This window comes from Thamnophis sirtalis, unplaced genomic scaffold (assembly GCF_051295495.1).
Source record: "Thamnophis sirtalis isolate CommonGarterSnake01/CBP01778 unplaced genomic scaffold, rThaSir2_p1.2 scaffold_11, whole genome shotgun sequence".
NCBI classification, from domain to species: domain Eukaryota; kingdom Metazoa; phylum Chordata; class Lepidosauria; order Squamata; family Natricidae; genus Thamnophis; species Thamnophis sirtalis.
In genome coordinates, this window is record NW_028261391.1 from 41179286 (window position 1) to 41202254 (window position 22969).

The 22969-nt window shown below is 36.8% G+C and overlaps 2 protein-coding genes across 7 annotated transcripts in view; one reads left to right on the plus strand and one right to left on the minus strand.

The window, feature by feature from the left end:
• The window catches only part of PPP2R3A (protein phosphatase 2 regulatory subunit B''alpha), a 31771-nt gene extending 23911 nt beyond the window's left edge, over positions 1-7860 (minus strand). Inside the window, exons 1-2 of one of the 4 annotated variants that reach the window (XM_087725605.1) lie at positions 7719-7860; positions 1170-3537 (exon numbers count right to left, since the gene is read on the minus strand). In XM_087725605.1, the coding sequence (XP_087581731.1) occupies positions 1170-3089 (1920 nt within the window). In that variant the 5' untranslated portion in view covers positions 3090-3537; positions 7719-7860. Of the gene's footprint in view, positions 1-1169; positions 7522-7714 lie in introns of those variants that run through there. The other 3 variants (XM_087725608.1, XM_087725609.1, XM_087725607.1) reach the window with 3 other exon arrangements.
• Positions 7861-12362: 4502 nt separating this feature from the next.
• The window catches only part of ARMC8 (armadillo repeat containing 8), a 54640-nt gene continuing 44033 nt past the window's right edge, over positions 12363-22969 (plus strand). For 2 of the 3 annotated variants that reach the window (XM_087725610.1, XM_087725612.1), the window contains exons 1-2: positions 12364-12768; positions 14964-15040. In XM_087725610.1, coding sequence (XP_087581736.1) covers positions 12724-12768; positions 14964-15040 — 122 coding nt within the window. In that variant the 5' untranslated portion in view covers positions 12364-12723. Of the gene's footprint in view, positions 12769-14963; positions 15041-22969 lie in introns of all 3 variants that reach the window. The other variant, XM_087725611.1, reaches the window with a different exon arrangement.

Consider the following 22969-nt stretch of genomic DNA (forward strand, 5'->3'; position numbering starts at 1 on the left):
GCACAAAGATCTCTGATGCCTTTTACTAATTATTTATCAAGAAGTATAATCTACACTGCTGGCTACATGACAGTGAGGTAATCTGTCCTTGGCTGGTAACAGAGCAGAGGTATTGTGGGAAGGGAGGCATCTACCACACTACTAGCAGCGGTGCTAAAGTTAGACTTATTGCAGAGGTTGCTAAATATATCACCTTTCAAGATACATATTTTATTATGTTCCATGGTGAAATTTTATGTGCAAATTTAGCTATCAATCTCAACTGAAATCAAAACCATAATCTATAGATGTCACCATAGGAGCCCAGATATTTCTGATTAGAATATAATATTAAAAAGGTTGAAGTCTCTTTTAGTTTTTATTTTTCATGTGATAAAAAAATATAACTTCTTTCCATCCAAAAGAGATATAATTATTATATGGTAACTATCATGCTGTTAAATATTTTCCTTACATATTTGGAGATAAGACAACAACACTTTAAAGTAGACCTCTTTCCTTTAAAAAGTGTGTTTTTAAAATTAGATTAAGAATGGAGCTACCAAAATTGGTACAGTACTTGAAACCCAGAGAATGTATTTAATTTTATATAGGAACAAAAAAGACCTGATTATGCAAATTGTCATCCTTGATATCCTAAATACAAATAAAATCTTGATTTAACAGACCTATTGGAGGGAAAGAAAAACATATTTGGGCCTTTGGGGGAAAGTGTTAAAACTGATTTCAGTTCTCATGAAAACCAGCATCTTGGAACAATTATCATTTAAAAATGGAAGGAATCCTTCTTTTTTTAAAATTTGGATTGAAAATGGGATAATTAATAATTATTTCAACCAACCATTAAGTAAAAATGGAAAATGAATATAAGCACTATTATTTTTAAAGTGTCATTCAAATCACTAACAGCAGGTTTACCTGTGCTTTTAAATTTATTTAAATTTATTGGCCTTTCAACTCCAATGAATTTTGGGTGGTTTTCATACACAAGCTAGTTTTGTATTGTGCACAAAAAAGTTTGGACTCATGTCCAAGCTATAAATCTACTATGAAGTGTGAAAAATTCAATGACATATAAATAACTTTCTATGTTATAGTATTTCCACAGAGCAGTATTTTTATATGAATGGGCTCAACTGTTAAGTGAAAAAGAAATTACACAATCTTACCTTGATAACCTCTGGCATCTGCTGAATTAATGGTGAGGCAGGTTTTTTCTTCACTGTATCTGTGTAGATCTGCTTTTCAACTGTGATGGAAGGCGTGGCTAAAGTTTCCTGAAGAATATGCATCACTTCTTTCTCTTTTGATAAGCTTCCTTTGCCCAATTGGAATTCTACTAATTCTTGGGCAAAGTCTTCAATACTCTCCAAAATACGCAGTAAAAGAGTTTTGTCATCTTCATCCATTTTATGACCATTGATTTCTACAAGTTTTGATAAGGATGAAGGCACACTTTTGTCCTCAGGAAAACAATCTTTGCCTTTGTCCTCACTGGTTAAACTACTATTTTTCAAAAATCTAGAATCACTTTGCTCCACAGTAGTTTCTCTCAGTGTAATTTCCATTTTTTGTGAAAAATTCTCCAAATCCAACAAAAGTTTATCTATCTCTTCTTGATTGTTTTTTCTAAGCTCTTCTTTAGAGATCTGAACATTATAGTTAAAGGTTTGATCAATGGAATCTGCTGAAATAGAAAGGTCATCCTTTGATAGAGGCTGTGTATGTGAAGTTTTAGGAAGTTCTAAAGGAGGATTTAGCCACTCCTGGCTGCTCTTTGAATCTCCCCTTATTGTTCTACTCTGAACACTTGATGCACTTTCTCTTACTTTTTTCCCATCTGATTCTTCTACAATATATAGAGATTCTGTGGGAAAAACACAGTCTGATGGATTTAGAAATTGTAACTGAGGTAGTACATGAGAATCATTTCTAGAATCTATATTGTTCTGCAATGTATTTGAAGAAATATCTATACTGGGGGTTTCGATAAGATTGGTTGAGGAGTTTGTATCATTATTATCCTGAATTATTTTTAAGTTAGAGGGAAATGCCTGCTTTGCCACAGATGATGTAGAAGTTACAATATCTTCATATCTTGGTGGTTGCTCATTGCTCATTGGGGAGAAATGAGATTGCTCCAAAGCAGACAAACTATTAATCAGTTCTACCATGTCAGCAGGATGTCTAAATTCAAAAGGCAATTGTTTAAGGTAAGAAGAAAATCTTGTCATTAAATTCATATAGATTATTTCAGAATTGGCCAAGGACTCACTATTATTTCCACTATTGACATTTCCTGATGCTTTATTCTTAATGCATTGCTTTATTATATCTGTACACTTCTTCAAGTCCTCTGAGCATTTTAACAAGATATCTAAGCACATCTTAATATCTCCACTGGAAGACCCATCCAGTTTGTGCTTTTCCAAAATTTGTGTTATAAAATTGTCATCAGGAAACGTTCCTATAGGCAAAGGAACTACAGAATTCCCACTTTCCTTAACTGAGGGGCTGCTGACATGCCATTTTTTTTCATGGGAACTATTATTTAGAACACCATTAGGAGGGGACAAAATTTCATCACTGCTGAAATGTCCACTAATCAAGTCAAGATCTAGTGATCTTCTACTGAATTGGTCTGACTTAACTTTTCTTCCTTTTCTATAGTTTGCCTGATTTGAAGAATTTCTCAGTTTTTCAAATGAGAATTCTTTTATTTTTCCACTAGCAAGGTTTATGGCTTCTCCAGTGATATCTTTCAGACTTCCACTGCTTTGAACACAAGATACTTTTTTGAGTTTTGGATTACTAGGAAGGAGCTGATGATAATCTTCATCCGCAGGCAAAACAATTGAATTTTCAGGCATCGAAAATCGGTGGGTCAAATCTGAATTTCTAATATTAGATGTAGAAACTTTAAGTAGTTCTGCAGAAACACTGTGGTGGGGCACTATGCACATAATTCCTTGTCTGAATACTTGACATGTCCCTGTGCAATAATGCACAACATTTTGAAGCTGGTTATCTATTACAGCACTGCTGTAACAATTCACTGTTGTTATTACTCTTTTATAGTTTGCTGCCATAATATGAATTTCAATTTGTTTGTACTCTGAAATGGCTTAAGAGAGCAATCACTTTACCCCCCTTTAAATCTCATATTCATACAGCAATAAGCACTGAGGTGGTTGTGTTAAAAATGTAAAAAAATCAATGCATTGTCAAGAATCTGTATTAAAAGATTGCAGACAATAATCTATAAAAAATTAAAACGACCAGCATAATGTATAATTGTTTTAGATAATAGTAAATATTCCCAGACTAAAAATGTAGTTATAAATAATTGTTCTCTTTTCTCAATTGCAATGTTAGAAGTAAAAATGAAGAAGATTAATCCACTTGTTGATAAAATGAAGAAAAAACTTTCTTTTGAATGTTTTGTCCAAACTTCCTCTGAACTTCAGATTTCATGGAGAAAATAAAAGCATGAAATGTGGTCAAATGATCCACCTCCTTCATTGGTGTAGAAGACGTCTGCAATAACAAATGTTGTTAGAAAACAAATTTCAAGCCTAACTTTAAATACTGCTACTTACTTTAGATAAGCATTGCAGGAGAAGGAGTGGCAGAACCTGGGGACAGTGTCAAAAGAGGAATCAACCTATAATCTCTACCTAGGCACAAATAGAGCAAATCCATCCCTCTTGAATTCAGTTGACCCTTATCTAGTGCCAAGATAATGCTATCAATTTATATCATTAATGGGAGAAGATGTAGGCTGAAAATGGCCTCTGAGCTCTTCTGAGCAGAGAAGGCAGACTGCTCCGTTTACCTTATACCCAAAGGTATAGTCCCTTTCTGCCTAAAAAGCAACAAAAAAAGCTATCATTTCAGCCTCCTTCTGTACATAGAAACTATAACTGCCTTTTGTCTGCAAATGAAATAGAGAACAATTGTTCCCCAAGTTTCACTATAGAAAGATAAAAATAAGGGGTGAGGTTTTGGGGAGAAGGAAATATCTAATTTGAGGCACCAGAGACTTCTCATAGAACTTACAAATTTTTCTAAGCATATATAAGACAGCCAGAACAGGAAACAGCTGTCTGTCCTATAATTGCCCAGAATATCTGTAATTCTACAATTCTCTTCTCTCTAGAATCTCAGATTACACTTCTAAATCCTATACTGGATTTCATAATTTCATAGATTACGTTCGAATAAATCATTTAATTTAGCTTTTTAATCCACAGTATACTGAAAAAAGTATTGCCAGAAAATTTCAGTAGCAATTTCATCAAACTATCAGGCTGTTTTACAGATGGGAATACCAGTGATATTTCAAGTAACATCTCAGTTTGAAAACTGCACAAGATAATAACATTGTAGTAGCAGTAAATGCTTAAGATTATCAGTGAGGTATGTTTATCTGCTGATAATCTCTCACTCAGTGAAGAAGTGCACATGCAACACTTTCACTTTAAACCTGTTTTCACAAAAACCAGTATCATAAGGACTTATTGCTTAGAGCAGTCTTACTCAAAGTTGTTACCTTAAAGGATCCCTTGAAATAATTTTCAGATTTCAAGGAACCCATGAATAACAATCACAAACATTTCACAACGTAATTTACTTCTAATTTATACAATCCATATTTTATACAACAACAGCAAACTGATAGGCCAGTACCTGAACTGTAGCATGTAAAAATGAACACCACTGCAAACACGGGTATTGCATGGCCTGCAAAGTTCAAAAACTATTTTAATAAAGATCTTTCTCAGAAATCTCCTGCAGAACCTTAAGCATTTTGTGGAGCCCCAGCTGAGAAAGGCTGATAGAGTTTATAAGGAAATGTGTACTGTATTATCATTTTAAATAAATGAGCCATCATAATATGTTATTGAATATATACTCTACTGATCGAAAAATCTTCAGTATCAGAATGACTTCTACTTTTTGTTTACTCTTACCATGCCTATTACTTACTAATTTAAGGTAAAGTTCATACTGTGTTTCCCTGAAAATAAGACAGGGTCTTATTTTCTTTTGACCCTCAAAATAACTGCTTGGCCTTATTTTTGGGGAGGTCTTATTATTTTTGAGGTGCAGGAGGCAGCAGGCATGGTCACCTCATGGCTGCTGCTGTGTTGCAGTATTTTTGGGAGGGCTTTTTTTGGTGGAAGGCTTATTTTAGTGCATGTGCTCAAAAGCTCAGTTGGGCTTATTATCCAGTGAGGTCTTATTTTCAGGGAAACAGGGTACTTCTATTAATTTTATAAGATTCAAGCATTAAGATTATTTATTTGTTTTATTAATATTCCACCTTTATTGTTTTTACAAGTATTTTATAAAGCAAGTCAAGTTTTTCCTCCGATTTTCCGCACAACAACCCTGTGAGGTGAGGTGAGGTGAGAGTGACTGGCCTGAAGCTGGCTTTCGTGATAAGTCAAAACTTGAACTCATAGTCTTCTGATTTCTAGCCTGCCAATTAAACACATTATTCTTATAATACAACAATGTTAATCTTAAATTTTAATGTATAGATTTTATTCTAATTTATTCCCAAGAATCTGGATATGTGAACTTTTTTCTTTTACAGATAAAGAACTGAAAGTTAATAAATAGCTTGGCCAAGCATGTAAGTAGCTGTACAACTTGAACTTTCTCTCCAAGATCCAGATCTGATTTACTGTGCCACCAAAGTACGTGTTTACAGTATTCTAATGTACTTTTAGATTATCTTTATCCGATAGACTTCATGCATTTAGCCCTTTTTTATCTCATTTATCACTATTCATGCATTAGATGTATTCTTACCCATTCGAATAATGTTAAGTAGTAGTTGTACACATTTTTAGAAAAGCAACCTTAATGTCATCATGTTTATTTTGAAAGAAAAGCAGCCGATCAACAGCTGTTGCTGGTAAGGCAACTTGATTAAACACAAACAATAAATAGTAACATATCCTGTCTCTACAATGCCACCAGATACTGAAAAGCAGCAAAGGGAACACTGAGCTCTGCTGTTTGGGTACATCAAGCAAATTTGCAGCTGCTATTTCCTCCTTGTATTCATTTACTGTAGAAGGATAGGACGACTGTGCTCACAGATGAATCATCTGCAATTTCATTCATTTTCCCTTTCTCCCTGAACCTCAGATCCCCACCATAGCCTCTAAAAAATACTGTCATAGCTATGAAACCATTTTCAAGGTCCTGACACTTTCTTCTTTCTGTAAATGAAAGGACAACGTAGTTGACCTTCTGTTATGTTATGAAGGACTAGTTAATATGACCCTATAGCATCTCCTTCTGTTGTAAATCTTGCCTTAAAAGTCTTGATTTAACTTTTCAGTAAGTTGTCTAGGCCAATGCTTCCTAAAGTCTAGCAAGGATCAGCAGATTGTTTCAACTCCAGTGTGATTCATTGGCCTAAAAATGAAGCTGAGATGATTAGAGATTTCCATCCAAAATGAAGGGAAACGATAGATAACAATAACAGCAAAAGCTAGCACAGATTCTCTATGGCTATGATCAAACATATCTAGTTATGAACTTCTTATTACTGAATTGGCTGGTTTATACTACATTATAAACCCTGAGTTACAAACAACACTAGCTGGGTTCTGACATCCTAAGCTAAAACAAGCCAAAGGGAACTTGGATAATCATTGGTGCCACACTTCCAAATTTCCTGGATAACAGATCCTTTGCCTGCAGCACTGCCCAAACAGAATTGTCAACTAAGGGAGATCAAAATGATTCCTTGTATTTTGTCTTTAAGTAACACCTGGATTCAGCAAAACTATCTAGAATAATTGTAGCAGAAGCAGCTGCTAATGTCTACATGACCATATATTATTATTTTCCGTGCATTTGATTGTCCTTGTCTCTGTGATCTCCTCCACCCACCCACTCTTCTGTATTGTATCCTGCACAGTACCTATCACTTCTTGATGTCACTCAGGTTCCTTACACAAAGTACATAATAGCACCCAAGGCCTGGAAACCAAGTAAAGCCCTATTCCAGCAAAACAGTTGAACTGGTTCTGACAAGAGGATTTGAATCATTTACTGTATTCAAATCACAGGGACAGCCCAGTAGCAGCAATGTGGGCTTATGTTCTTTTCTTTTCTTTTCTTTTTTGCCCTGGAGGTCGGCACTTCACTTTTGCCTACCTTTCTTAACAGGATTTGCCCATTTCGTAACTTTGGCGATTGCAGGGTTTACCTACACAACACTCTATTGAAATTGCGCCTGACGTCGAAAACGATTACCAGAGCTCAGAAATCATCCCGACGTGAGACTAGTCAATTTCTTTTCCCTTACCGCTTCTCCGCCAGTTAAAAGTACTTATCTGTTCTCTTCCTGTCCCTCTACTGTCACCCGTTCAACTGAGGTCGCAAATCTTCAGTTTTCCCAAGAGCTACTCGAAATGCTGGGAAATCACCGAACTGTCTCTATTTTTTCGTCCCCGGCCGCTCCCTCTTTTCCCTTCCAGCTTTCTCCGCGCTCCGGGCCGCCCTCCCGCCCGCCCGCCAACTCCAACCCGATCCAACGCAAACCCAGCACAATTTTAGCCAGATTCCGGACAAGAAAGGAGAGGTGGCTTTTTCGGCGCCACTTTCCTCCTCGGTTATTTGAGAGCAACAATTACTACCCAACAGGGGACGCTGGTACTAGAGATAGCCGTGGCAGGAGCTTTCGCACCTACCCGCCGCCGAGGCGATTCCCTCGCCCATTCTAAGGCTCTCTTCAGCTTCGACCCTCCTCCTTCCTCCACCCTCTGGCCGCGAGACGCTCGGCTTCTTTTCCCGTCCCTTCCGCGCTACGAAAGGGGCGCCCACGGAGCGCACTTCAGTAGAGATGGGGAGGGGTGGAGGCGGTGATATTTCTCTGCCAAGAGGGCTGAGACTCATTTGAGCGCCAGCCCCCGCGGCTCCCGCCTGAGATTGTTTTTCTGCGCCCTGTCAACAGAAGCCCAAGTCTGATCTTTGCTTGTCCTGCCTGGGAAGAGCTACAGACAATCGCCTCTGAGGGTCCTGGGATTTAGGGAGGGGAGTCTTGGGAAGTTCGGTTTGAGGAGGAGGTTTTAAAACAAAAGACCAACGCCCTTGACATTAACAGAAACGTTGATCTCATCTTTGGCCTTGCTATGTTGCAGTGGAAAGTATTAAACGTTCTTGAAAGATTAAGAAACCAGAAAGGAAAAAGAAAATAATGTCTTTATTCTCCACTTTTAAACCACATGATTGTGGCGCATTGAGCCAAGATTATGGAACCCCTAGGTCTGGCATTTCTGAAATGCCAGCTGCAGTTTCCTGTCTCTGATTCCAAAGCTCCAGGGCTCTTCCCTTACAAAGTCCTTATGTCTCACTCTCTTTGGCTCTTAGTTACTTCTACCGCACCCATGTTGCGCATTCATCAGCTTCATCCCCACAGGCTGAAGTTGGCTCCTAGTTCTTTATTCTATTCAAGAAAGCCATATGTACTAAGCTGAATATAGAAAGTGAATAATAGTATATGTAAAAATAAAATTTGGACTGATCCATGCAATATATCCAGGCTATCTTTTGGAGATTCCTTATAACAAGCCAGGCTAGTTTTATCAAAAGCTCTCAAGTAGGATGAATCCAATTATTCAGAAGGATTTTGAGGTACAGGTATTTAACAGCCCCAAAACTTAAATCCACCATAAGACCATGTAACGGTTTCCTTTAACTGTTAGAAGCAAAAAAACAGTATGTCAGGGAAAAAAACTAATTTGGGGACTCTCCCATTTCATCCACTATTTTCTAATAACTGAGGACCTTTCTCCATTGCTAAATCAAAGTGCTATTCACACACCTTTGAATTTACTATTCTTTGAATCTACAGAATAGTAATTATTTTGCCTCTTTCTCACTAATGAATAGTGCTGTCCCAATTTTGCATGTCCAGCATGATAGTGATTGGTTGGTTCCTCCTGTTTGCTATCCTTCATCATTTATATCCAGCTTTGAACAGAATGACAATTGGGCTAATGTGGGATCTCTGTTGTCAACCCGTTTTCCCCAAAAATCCAGTGCAAATTGTTTTCTAGGTAGATATAGTAAATACATTCCCCAATAACCATCAATCTTAAGAAAGTCCAGTTCATCACTTGTTGATTCTGTTCTCCAGATCTGTAGAATTAGTATCTCCTTCAACCTTCTCCAGTGAGCCTGCAGTTTCCAAACCAAATTCCTTCTCCTTTAAATCAGCCAACAGCAATTTAGATTCCAATCCATCCAGTTGTGAGATTGATTTGGCTACGGTTGCATGAATATTGTATTTAGGCTGATTTAAAACTCTTGTTATTTTATCTAACTGTTAATCAGTTTTCAGTTTGAACTTGTAGGTTAAAAAGCATTTTTCCCAAAGGCTTCCCAGATGGCTTTATCTTTAAGTTAGTACACAGTTTGCATTTTTAATATAATCCTGTAACCTAGCATTCACAACCAGACATAAACAGTTCCTTTCCAGAACAGAAGAGTTACTGACTTCCATACAGAGAAATATAATATCTCATATACAGTATGTCCTTTTACATATCGCTTCCTTACCATCTGTAGGAATGGACATTTCTTTATTATGTCACATTGTGCCTCTTAGCGTTTAACTGATTGTAGAGATCATGCTTTGAGAGTAAACTCAGGCAAACACACTGCTGCACTTCTATATCTCTCTATCTACAGCAAAGTATAGGATTAGCTTGTTAGTATAAGAATCAGAGCCTTGGCAGAACTCATATATTAAAGTTACTGTGTAGCCTTTCAAGGAATATGTGTATAATATTTTCATACCTTGAAGAATACCACTCTGCCCCCTAGAGTTATATCGTTTACTTATCAGTTATAAAGCAATTACCCCTATTAATGGACACATATTTTCAAACTGTCTTTCATCAACAGTTTATATAAGAGCTTGGGTGGAGGTGCACCCTTCCTGGTATTCCTTCATTTCTCAGTGGCTTTTGATACCATCCACCACAATATTATTCTGGACTGGTTGGAAGGCACTGTGTTGTACTGTTTCACTTCCTTCCTTAGCATTTGATTTCAATTGACGTTGATAGGGGAGGGGAGAAGTTGTGCCTGTGGTCCTTTGTGGGGTGTGTCAGTTGACACTCTCCCCTTTCCAATTATATATATATATGATGGCTAAGGCAGCATACTAATGATATCAGGTTTTATAGCCCACACCCAGTCTGTGATAATAATCAGTGTCTGAAGACTGTTCAGGTCTGGATGGGGCAGAACAGACCTTTCCAAGCAGAGTGGCTCTGGTGGTTTTCAAAGAGCAGGTGTCAGCTGTGACCAAGAAGGACTTTGCATAATCATTCTGTTGCATCCTTTTCTGGACCAGGAAGCCCTTCAGACAATTACTCAAATTCTGATCACCTTACAATTGGATCACTGCAATGTGGTCTACCTGGGACTTGGAGGCCATCCAGAAGTTACAGCTGGTACAAAATGCAGTTGCACAATTGGTAACGAGTACCTCCCAGTATACTCCATGTGTCACTACTGCTATGTGAGCTGTAACTTAGTTGCTAGACAGATTTCAGGTGCAATTCAAGGTGTTGGTCATCATCTATAAAGCCTTTATGGCATAGGGCCTAGATATTTGACAGCCTACCTCTCTCCAACTGTTTCTCTCTGTTGGTACAAAGAATATACATACCTAGAGTACGTATACTCTAGATTTCTTCTATTAAATATTGTCATCCTATGGGACTTTTGTTGCCATGTATTTGACAGCAATGTACACCAGCAATGGACAATCCTGAATAGGATTTGCACCTCACACAACATCTGTCAGAACTCACTGTATAAATGGGGCATCCTCCTCTCAACATGAGTCCCATGTCAAACTATAGATCACATTGTGACTGGATGTAAGCTGAGGGCATATACCAGTCCAGTAGCTGATTTTTTTCTCAGATAAATAATGCATGTCAATGGTTAGATGGCCTAGATCATGGGTGTCAAACTTGTGGTGTCACGTTTCTGTCACGTGACCTATCGTGATGTTTTTCCTTTCGTGGAGCTGGGGTAGGTGTGGCTGCATGTGATTCATCCAGCCCACGGGCCACCAGTTACACACACAAACACACACACAGCAAGTCCATATTCTAAATAAATAAGTAAAGTGTGCCTTCTCTGTCATGGCCCCTATGGAACAGCATCCACAAGAGATATGGACATTCCTAGAATTCTAAAAAGTAAACTGCCTTTGCTCTCATATCTTCAGTTGATATATTTGTATGGCCTCTATTTAGTTTAATTTGTTACTGTTTATTGTTTTAGTCTGAACTGCTTGTGGGCTTGTATGTTTTAAACTGTTTTTATTGTTTGTATTTGTAAACTAATCAGATTGTGGGAGTGGGAAGCTACAACAATGTAATACTTTGGTAACTTTGTATTCTTGCTCCCAAGACATTTGGATACAGCAGACTAGTATAGTCTCACAGCTTTGGAAAATAAAACAATTGTTTGAACATTCTCTCTCTTTTGGTATTTTTGGAGTAGGTTTTCTACCATAGGTGTCCTGCAAACAACACATCAGAGCACCACCATTTATCACAAGCCAGAGATCAGCACAAGGGACAACTATAGGGAGCCACAAAGATTATTTTGAAGAATCTATTTATAGACAATTATCACACAGTCAAAAAAATGTTAAGCCTGAGAAACAGGGTGTCAAGAAGAGACTTACTCCTTCCTGTCTCTCAAGGTATGAGAGGGAAAAAAGCAAAAACGCAGCCAGACTAGCACGATTCTGTTACAACAGACAAACTCAATAAAATATTGTTCTAGTCACCTTCTGGTCACCTTTTGATCTACCAACCTTGAAGCACATTTTATGGTGGTATAGTCTTGTGATTAGGAGGAGACTAGAGAGCTGTAGAAAGCCCTTAATTTGCAAAGGTTTCTAGTGTAGTGTATTGAACAATCAATGCCATTGTGGGGCATTCTCTTACTGCTATTTTAAGCACATATTTAGAAAATGGTTTCTTTTGATATTTTCAGCCTTCTATTCCTGTGTTTCATCCCACTGCAATGCTAAACTTTGTTTCTAAATACTTTAACATAATTACACATCCGTGATGTGCAATTTTTCCTCAATCGCGTTAAGAAGCGTATGTCTCTAAAACATAATTGTCAATAGATGGCGTACCAACACTAAGCACTCGCATTCCTTATGTTTCTCCCGTTCACTTTTGCCAAGGACAAATTCTGACAGGTGGTTTTACCGTTACGCATGCGCACGCCCGCGTCTCTCGCTACTCCCCCCCCCTCCAAATTTGCTCAACGCCCAAACATCCGAAAGTCGAGTTGGCGCCTCCCGTTTCACGTTTCTTTTCATCCTGATGTTCTATAAGCAGGTGGGGGTAAATTACCTACTTCCGGAAATAATCCCTCCCTCCCTTCAACAAGTCCTCGCCACGCATGCGTGTTGCTCGCTGCCGGAGAAACTGTGTTTTTTTCTCGCTCCCCTTTCCCATTCGCTATTTCAACTGACGGGATGTAGTTGCTTCCTTCCTTCCTTCCTTGTATCTCCCCCGGCGATGTGGGTGCGCTTGGAGGAGGCGGCAGCAGCGGCAGCAGCAAGACCAGCACTAACAGTCATCGCAGCGGTCCTGGCACCAGCTCTTGCGTGGGGTTGAACGGCTGGTGCCGTTGGCGTGCGTCAAGATGGCGTGTGTGCTGGAGACGCCACTCCGCATGAGTATCCTGTCGGTAAGTGCAGGCCCGGACCAGCAACAGCAAAGGCTGGCGCTTCTGCTTCCTGGTGAAGGAAGTCAGCCGCATTAGGGCTTCCGTTTGGCGGTCTTTTTCTCTCTCTTGACTGGGCTGGGGGAAGCGGGCTTGGTCCTCTTGTCTCCGGCAGGGCGAGTGAAGGACTGCTACCTTTCTTAGGTTGTTCATAGCGAGTCCCGCCCTCCCGGAAGCTTGTCTTGTCCCCCCCCCCTCTTTTTTCTCTCCTTGCAGCTACGATAGGAGTAGGAGTAGCCTTGGCTGCTTCTTTTCGCTTTGAGGTGGGCTTGGGGAGATTTGGGGACGTCTCAACTGCTGAATTTTTTTCCCCTCTGGACGAAATCATATAAAATAAGCCCCGCTGCATTATTTTCTGCGTTAAGATGACGCGGGGATAAGAGCTGTAGCTCTCGTCTTGTATCCGTAGATTTGGAGGCAATTTTTCTGTTGCGCTTTTCCCTCTATATTAGTTTTATGCAGTAAAACCATAGAGGTTCGGAGTATTTTTAATTGGAGTGGGAAAACACGTATAAGTAATGGATTTAGTTTTAGATTTAATTTTTTAAATGACTGATTTATTTCCTAATGTTGAATCTGAACACAATTAGAGGGGCATTCTGGAAAGCAGATTTCTTTTCCTTTAATAGACTTTTAGAAAAAAAGTTACAGCAGTTGCAAGTTCCACCTGCTGTTTCCTGTTTTGCTCAGCTGTTAATTGTACAGTTCTTTTTTTATAGCAGGTTACAGTGAAGTTGCATTGAGTTAAGTTTTTAATATGCACACACACACACACACACACACACACACTAAAAAGTATATTCCATTCTGATACACATGTCACATAACTCTTGTCTAGCCAGTCTATTTGCAAGTGTTAACATTGTTAACATTTCCACTTTCTGTAGTGGTGTAGGGAGGAGATTATATTATACTGTTAAAGCTACTTCAGTCTCACTTATAAATATGGCTGTACTGTGTAAAGAACATTCAAGGAATGTGTTCTTTTAAACATGATTTTGTTGGGATTCTGTCTTTGCAAAATCTAATATCTTGTAACTTGGATATATTCCAGTTGGAAAGGGCTATAGGAGGTATGGAAATATTGTGTCTGTATTGTTTATACAATACAATACATCCATTGAAGAAAGAAAGAAAAAGTTTGTACTATGAACAATATTTCTGCAGCAAACCAGTGTTTTGTATATATGTGTGTGTGTGTGTGTATGATTGTAGAATTGTTCTTTGTGTTAAAAATTTGTAGGCAAGTTTCTAAATATGGAACTCTTAAGGAAAACTTCATTTAATGAACTGATATCAGGACTGGGTTTTGTTGTTCTTGATCATCCATGAAACAATAGTATACCATCCATATTGAAATCATTATTTAAATCATATCATTTGCATCTTTATATTTTTACCTATGGAAGCAGAATGATTAAAGTTTGATTTATCTTGTAGTATATGGATTTGGCATCATCCCTATAAGAAGCTGTCTTAAATCCCTAAATAATAACATTAAGTGCTAAAATACTAGCTTTATTATTGAAATATTATTTCAAATCTGTAATGTCAGCAGTTGAAGAATATTGTAATGTAGTGGATGATACACTTGACTGATATCGCATAATATCTTTAACAGCTCCCCATAATTATTTTTGGTTTTGAGGTGCATTTATACATCAAAATGTATTTTTATTAGGCAAAAGAAAACATTGACAGAAGAATCTGGTCCTGTGTTGGAGAAATAATAGAATTACTAATTGGAAAATTAGCAGACTAATTATAAATTAGCAGACTAAATTCTACCCAAACAGAGTGGCTTTTGATTTGGAAGCTGATTGAGTCCAGAGATAGGGTTTTTGTTTTACTCTGGATTAGATATATCACCAGATGACCTACAACTTGGAGTCCTCCTAGATTCAAGAGTCCTGGTTGAAATAGCAGGTAGAAGCTGTAGCCATAATTGCCTTTGCACAATTATATATTGAATGCCATATACGGTATGTCCTTTCTAGATCAGGAAGCTTTACTTTCACTCACTCATTCATAACCTTGTCACCTTTAGGTAGATCACTATAATGCACTGTTACAAATAAATATTACTGCTTCATAGTCTTGCTTTCTTGAATGTGTAAAAATGTATATCACTGATAGACCTCAAATGTATTTGCTTACAGGAAGTTACAGCAAGTAGTCGCCATTATGTTGACAGATTATTTGATCCTGATCCTCACAAAGTACTTCAGGGTGTCATGTAAGTAGTATAAATTTTTTTGCTATTGTATCTTTAAATTCTTAGCTTTGGTTGAATCATTTTCATTACTTGCTTTTTATACTTCAACAACAGCTTTGTTTTTGAGGCATTACTAATGAAATATGCTCAGTTATTATTCTTCGTTAACGTATTAACATAGTATAAATCTTTCTTTCCCTGCCTGGCAGTTTCAGTATTTTTGGTTTGATTGCTAAATCATGCCTAAATCTTTTCCGCCATTGTATAAATCTGATAGTAATGTATTTTTCCTGCCTGCACAGTATTCACCTTTGCATCTGATGAAAATTCCCAGTGTTTTGAAAGATACAAATTAAGATACTTTTGCTAGTTATTACAAATTTAAACTAAAAGTAATATATATCTTAAATTGAATCATGAATATATAATTATGCATATATGTATCTTAACAATTGAAACATGAGCATCTGATATATAAATTATTAGAATTCAGATGTATTAAAACCATAATTCAACCTGATTACAATAAAACTCATCTGTGGTTATAAGAATATTGTTGGAAGTTTCTGTTTAACCACAGTACATTATGTGTAGATTCTAATATCATGATAATCATAACAGTGGTTACATAAAACAAATGAATTTCAGAAAGTATGCTTGATTTTGGTTCAAGCAGTTCCAGTATGTCCCATCTGACCTCAGCCAAATTCATTTAATCTAATATGTGTTTCTGAATTGGTCTGTATCATTGTTTTGATAAGGTGAACAAGGAGTAATTCTGAATAGGGCAAATAAAGACAGCAAGGATAAAAAACCATGTTCTGGTGTGCTTTTGTATTTTTGTATTGTACCTGAGAGAGAAAACAATTGGAATATACAGATTGGGATTAATTAATTTACTTAAGTGGTAGTTAAAAATACAATTAAAAGAGAATTTTTACTTTGGCCCTGTTTTGTGGTTAATATAGACAGTTACATAGATTTCTACGTAAATATATGTAAACATTTATTGGCTATATGAGGAGGATTGGTTTCTCCTGCAGTTGATAACTTTAACATAGTAAAGTAGCTGGACAATTCATAGGGTATTTTGTTTGTATTTAACACATTTTCTGTCAGTTTTCCTTTAAAGAGGAAAATATGCTGGCTCTCTTTTTGGATAAAAATGAATATAATTTTTTCTGGAAATTAGATATTGAGTTGATGTTCTAGTATTGAATAGCAATTCCATTAGTTATTCCAAAAGAATTATTGGCTTCTTGTATGTGAAATAGCAACAAGAAATCCCTTACTATACCAATGAGTTCCATATACTTTGACAATAATTGTCTACTACAAACCCATGTTGAAAACCCTATGAATTTCTAACTGAACCATATGATTTATGTTCTAATTCCCAAACATATATTTCGACAGTAAGAAGATTGTAACCTGCCCTGATTTTGTGTTTACGGTCTGTATGCATGGATATTGGTATGAATATATGGTGTTGTGACCTATGATATTATTAGAATTTCTCATGAGGATATTACTTTGGAATTTCTATCTCCCAAAGAGAATTCTGGGGAAAAGAATCGCAGTAATACAAAAGAAGAAGAGATTTTAGTTCTGAACAAATAATTACTTCAAAGAAGATGACCTATGAGTTTCGTTTCATAATACTTTTGGCATAGTTGAATTGCAAAAGAACCAGCTATTTCATTTATATTGTTGCTATGTCTAGTGTTTTAGGGTACAAAAAATGAAGCCATTTTTCCAAGGTAAAGGGAATCATTTAAAAAAAAAATCTTTTCCTAAGAAACTGTTGGAGTTAGCATTGGACTAGCTGTAGTCACATTTAAGATTACTTTCAACATTCACAACTGGCACTGATATATTTGGAATAAATCTCTAATGTTTTGAGTTTATCAGGTATGAATATTCTATGACAGTTCGAAATTCATTTCAGAAATTGAATATATACACATGTAGAGTGGGCAACAGCACTATATTTTCTAAACTTGGAAAATATTTTGTTTGAGAGACTGATTATGCCTGATTTATTTTAAAAAATAATAATCAAATGAGTTATACATAGATGAGGAGAACTAACATGAGGAACAGTTAATAATGGAATTGTATTGGGAATGATATTTTAGCTTTATCCCACCATTCTTTCAATAAGTTAAAGGCAGTATATGTGGCTCAAAACAAAAACTATTGTTTCCCAACCGTGTCCAAACCTATGGGGCAGTGCTCATCTTCATTTCTTACCTGAGGGAGCCAGCATTGTCTGAAGACATTTCCGTGGTCATGTGGCCAACATAACTATGTTGAGGTGCATGGAACACTATTATTTTCCCACCAAAGTGGTACCTATTTATTCGCTTTTCCGTGCTTTCGAATTACTAAGTTGCCAGGAGCTGGTTATCCTTATTAATTCAACGTCACCCAATGAGTTTTGTGGCTATGTGGGGATTTGAATTATAAATCTCAGAATCTGGGCCACTAGTAAGATTACCTGAATGTGCTATACTGTAGGTTTGAGATGAAATCACTGTCAACTATTGTTACCCTCCCCATCAGTGGTGGGTTTCAAAAAAATTCGAACCTACTCTGTGGGTGTGGCCTCCTTGTGGGAGTGGCTTGCTGACCATGTGACCTGGTGGGAGTGGCTTGCTGGCCATGTGTTTTCTCCCCCCCCTCTCCTTTTTGTCTCTCTATCCCTTTTTCCTTTTTTTCATCTCTCACTTTTTCTTTCTTTTTTTCTTTCTTCCTTTCTTTCTCTTTATTTTTCTCTCTGTGTGTGAGTGTGTGTGTGTATGTGTGTGGTGGGTTTCAAATTTTTTTGGAACCTCTTCTGTAGGTGTGGCCTGCTTTCCGGGTCCACTGGTGGAACCTCTTCTAACCGGTTCAGTAGATTTGACAAACAGGTTCTACCGAACTGGTGCGAACTGGCAGGAACCCACCTCTGCTCCCCATCTCAGAAACACCAACAATAGCCAAATCTCCTGCACCTATCTTCATCCCTCTGAACGCCCAACCACTGGTGATCCTAGAAAAAAATGTATAAGATGTATTTTATAGACCAGGGATCCCCATTGCCCAGGCCATACTCCACTACTGGTCCATAGCTCATGGGGAGCTGTGCTGCGCAAGCGGTGGGCAAACTTGCAAAGAATTATTTGTGTAGGATTAGATTGTGTGCGTGCAACCATCCTCTACTCCCCTGCTGCTGCCACCAGTCACAAACCCAAAAAGGTTGGGGACCATTGTTATAAACAAAAGATTGGAAAAGCACTAGGCCCAGATGGAGTAACTACTTTTTGTTTAAAAGTCTGTGCTGATCAACTGGCTCCAATCTTTATTTGCATCTTTAGTAAATCACTGGAGATGTGTTATATTCCTTCTTGCTTCGAATGCTCTACAATCATCCTGGTTCCCAAGAAGCCCTCCATCTTGGGATGACTACAGACCAGATGCTTTGATATCTGTAGTTTTGAAAACCTTTGAAAGGTTAGTGCTGGCCCACCTGAAAATCATGGCAGATCCACTGTTAGATCTCTTGAAGTTTGGCTATTGTGCAAATAGATTGGCAGATGATGCTGTCAATATGGCACAGCACTACATGTTGCAACATCTTATATCCCCAGAGACTTATACACAGGTCCTCTTTGTAGACTTTAGCTCGGCATTCATTACTTTCATTCCAGAAATTCTTCACTCTAAACTGATTCAGCTAGCTGTCCCTGTCCATATGTATAGATGGATTATAAGCTTTCGAACAGATAGAAAGCAACAGGTGAAGCTAAGGAAAATCACATTGAATACCCAAACAATTAGCACAGGTTCCCTCAGGGCTGGGTGCTCTCTTCATTACTCTCTTCTCTCTATACAAATGATTGTATCTCAAAGGATCCCTCATTTAAAGTACTGACCTTTGCAGATGGTACCACAGTCATTGGTTTCATTTGAGATGGTGATGAGTCTGCATATCAACAGGAGACTGAACAACTAGCCTGTGGTAAAGCCAGAACAATCTGGAGCTGAACACACTTAAAACTGTAATGATATTAGTGGAATTTAGGAGGAACGCTCCTACTCTGCTACCTCTTATTATATTAGATAACATAGAATCAAGAGTAAAGTTTTCAAGTTTTGGGTTGTATAATCTCCCAGGATTTTGAAATGGAAACTTAACATTAGAACTATAATTAAAAAGGCACAATAAAGAATATTTTCCCTGTGTCAACTCAAAGTTCAGACTGCCCCAGAAGCTGTTAATAATACAGATTAATTATTGAGTCTGTCATTTGTACTTCTACATAACTAACTGATTTGGTACAGCAAGCAAACAGGACAAGTACAGACTTTAGTGGATAGTTAGAAATGCAGAAAAAAACAATTGCAACCAGCATGGAAGGCATTCCATTGAGGACCTCTATATTGCATAGGTCAGGAGGTCTGAGGAAATATCTACAGACCCCCTCACATTCTGGACATAAACTGTTTCAACTCTTTGGGAAGCTGCTACAGGGCATTGCATGCCAAACCAATTAGACACAGAGACAGTTTTTTCCTCATGCCATCATTCTGATGAACACCTAATTCCCACCATAATGTCATATTCCCTCCCCCCCCCTCTCTCTCACACACACACCCCAAATCATCCATGTAGTATTTTCTACTATCTTCTGTTATTGGCATCCTTATTGTGATTATTATTACTCTGTTGTTTTGCATGTATACTGAGAGCTCCTGCACTGGAGACACATTCCTTGTGTGTCTAGTAACATTTGGCCAAATTAAGTATTTTCTCTTCTTCTCTCCTCTCCTCTCTTCTCTTCTCTTGCCATGCCAATCATTTTTGTAATTAGACATACTGTAGTATAATTACAACAAGAGCTAATTTCTGTTGCTCAGTATTACTTAGCACACCCACTCTTTATTGTATATTATTTTTATAATATCTGTTTTCATTTACAAACATGGTAGACATTACTAATCAGCCCTTATTTGCAGTTGCCATTGACCCCTCTGAGTCTGTTTTGAGACCATTTATTTTGATAGAACTATTGTTGAGAACAGTGTGTAAAATAATACTCCTGTAAGTATCATCTATAAAATATTATCTGTGCTTCATGTAAGGAAGATTTCATTTAAAGATGTCCAAAATGTGCGACTTTACTTACAAAGCTATACTGTAGTACAGGTAGTTCTCAACTTATGACCACAATTGAGTCCAAAATTTCTATTGTTAGCAAGACCGTTGTTAAGAGAGTCTTGCCCCATTTTTTGCGAATTGTTAATCAGAGCCCTGCAATTGTTAGTTGAATCATGTCATTAAGTGAATCCAACTTTCCCTATTGACCTTGACAGTACAACTATCATAAACACATGCCAGTTGTGTAACACCTGAATTTTGATCATGTAACTATGGGGATATTCAATGGTCGTAAGTGTCCTCAACATTCGACCATAATGGAGCTTATCCATTATGTGGTATATTGTGACAGTCATAAAATGGGTTGGTCATGTGATTGACCTGATTTGACCTCTTTTTACCAACAAGCATTAAGTAACTGCTGGAGTTGTTAAGCGAACACTGTGGTTGCTAAAGCAAGCCAGTGGTTTGCTATGGGTGTGATTTTACCGAAAACTGGAAATAAGTCCTAGTTTTCAAGAAAACCTTTGTAAAATCTGACTGCAGAATGTAGAAAATGCAGCCATGTTGCCAAGCACTTGAAGATTGGCCATGTTCTAAGTTGAATTATATGCAGTGTAATATTATTATGAAAGTGTAGATAATATGTTTAACTTTTGTTCTTAATTTTTTTCTGGAATTCTTAACATTATTTGCTTATACACTGATGATGTTGGTTTCCATTGGTATCTGATATTATGAAACCTTTCATATTACTTAATGTAACTGATATTTCCATAATAATATCAGTAGTCCTCAACTTACAACCATCTTCAACTTATCAGCATAATTGAATCCAAACTTCTGTTGCTAAGTGAGACGTTTATTAAAGGAGTTTTACTCCATTTTATGAACTTTCTTGTTACAGTTGTTGAATGAATCATTGCAGTTGCTAAATTAGTAACATAATTGTTAAGTGAATCTGGCTTCCCCATTGATTTTGCTTGTCAGAAGCCATAAAAGACAATCACGTGACCCTGGGTTATTGCAACTGTCATAAATAAGAACCAGTTGCCAAGTAATTTTGATCACATGACCATGGGGATGCTGCAATTGTCGTAAGCGTGAAAAACAGTTATCAGTCACTTTTTTCAGTGCTGTTGTAACTTCAAGCAGTCATTAAATGAACTGTTGTAAGTCGAGAACTGCCTGTAATTGCTCTATTTTACAAAATAAGATACGGATAGTATGAGCTAAACTGTGGGATTGTAACTACAGAGAGCAGATAGAGATAAATAAAAGAGTAAAACAAGGAGAAGCTTGCCTTTTACTTTCATCACAGAAATTGACATACTTTCACTTTCTCACCTTGGCAGACAGAAGAAAAGCTGCTAAATTAGAAGGACACAGAGAATCACTAGAACAATTTGCAGGCAAGATTATTTCAACAGGAATGTTGCAGAAAATGTTTGAGGAATTCATTGAAAAAGAATTGTCACTCTTGGGGAGAATCTTAGATAAAAATGAATCTTTTGCCATGAATGGATTTATTTCAAAGATCGCCTGTTTAAATGTACCGTTTAAACAATGTACCATTTAAACAATGTACCATTTAAACAATGGCATAAATATATCTAAATTTTATATTAGAGAAAAAAGTTAAAGTTAAATATAAAGTGTTGCAAGATGCAAAAGAAAGAAAACTGGATTTATTAGATTTGAAATTGTATTTAATTGCTTGTTGTTTGATAGTGATGAAAGAATGAATATTGCTGAAAAATGAGACTTTTACAGTTAGGTGACAACCTCATGTTTTGATGACATGTACCTTAATGGTATGATAAAGTTAAAATTAATGTAAACTTTAAAAATCTTGTTAGATATGTGATATTGGGAATATGGAATAGATATAAACTCAGTTGGTGCCCAAAAACACATTTATGGATAACCAGCTCAGGAATGATATAGAAGAGAACTGGCAGACCTACCTGGAAATTTAGTTGATGTACTGGGAAGTACTGGAAAACCATCAAAGGGAATTTGAAATGAAATCAATAGAGCAATTAATAGCAAAAGGATATAGTTGTCAGTGGTTTTTCTATTTATAGCTCTCCAAAAGATTTAAAATGGATAAAAATAACATGATATAGAGGAAAATAAGACTGAATTTGAAATACAATTGTGTACTGATGATGAACATCTAACTGCTAAAATGTATAAGCTTTGTTGTCATTTGAAACACAGGAAGAATAAGTTAAAATGTATGATAAAGTAGACTAAGAATTATGATTATAATATGCAGATAGATCAGTGGAAAAATACATGGCTAAAAGGATTGAAATTGATCTTGTGTTGTGATCCCAGAAATAAATTTTATAAAAAGATGTATTGTTGGTACATGATGCCAAAGAATGTATAAAGATTGTGTAAAAGCACTCCAAATGTATGTTGGAAATGTGAACAATAGGAAGGAACATTTTATAATGCTTGGTGGACATATAAAAAGGTAAACAATTTGATTCAAATGCATATTTTGATACAGAGAATTTTAAAGATCAATGGTTAATTGAAGACAGAACTTTTCCTTTTAGGACTAATGGATAAACAGTTAGAAAAAATACAATATTATTTCAATATATGACTACTATGGAGAGATTATTATATAAATAAAGATGGAAAGATTCAGCACTACTTATTATGGAGGAAGGGTTGATGAAGTTAACAGATTTTGTTGAAATGGATAAATTGGTTTCTTTGATTACAGAAAAGTTACTATCTATATTTGTTGGTGATTGGAAACCTCTTATAGAATTTGTGTGTAAATATAA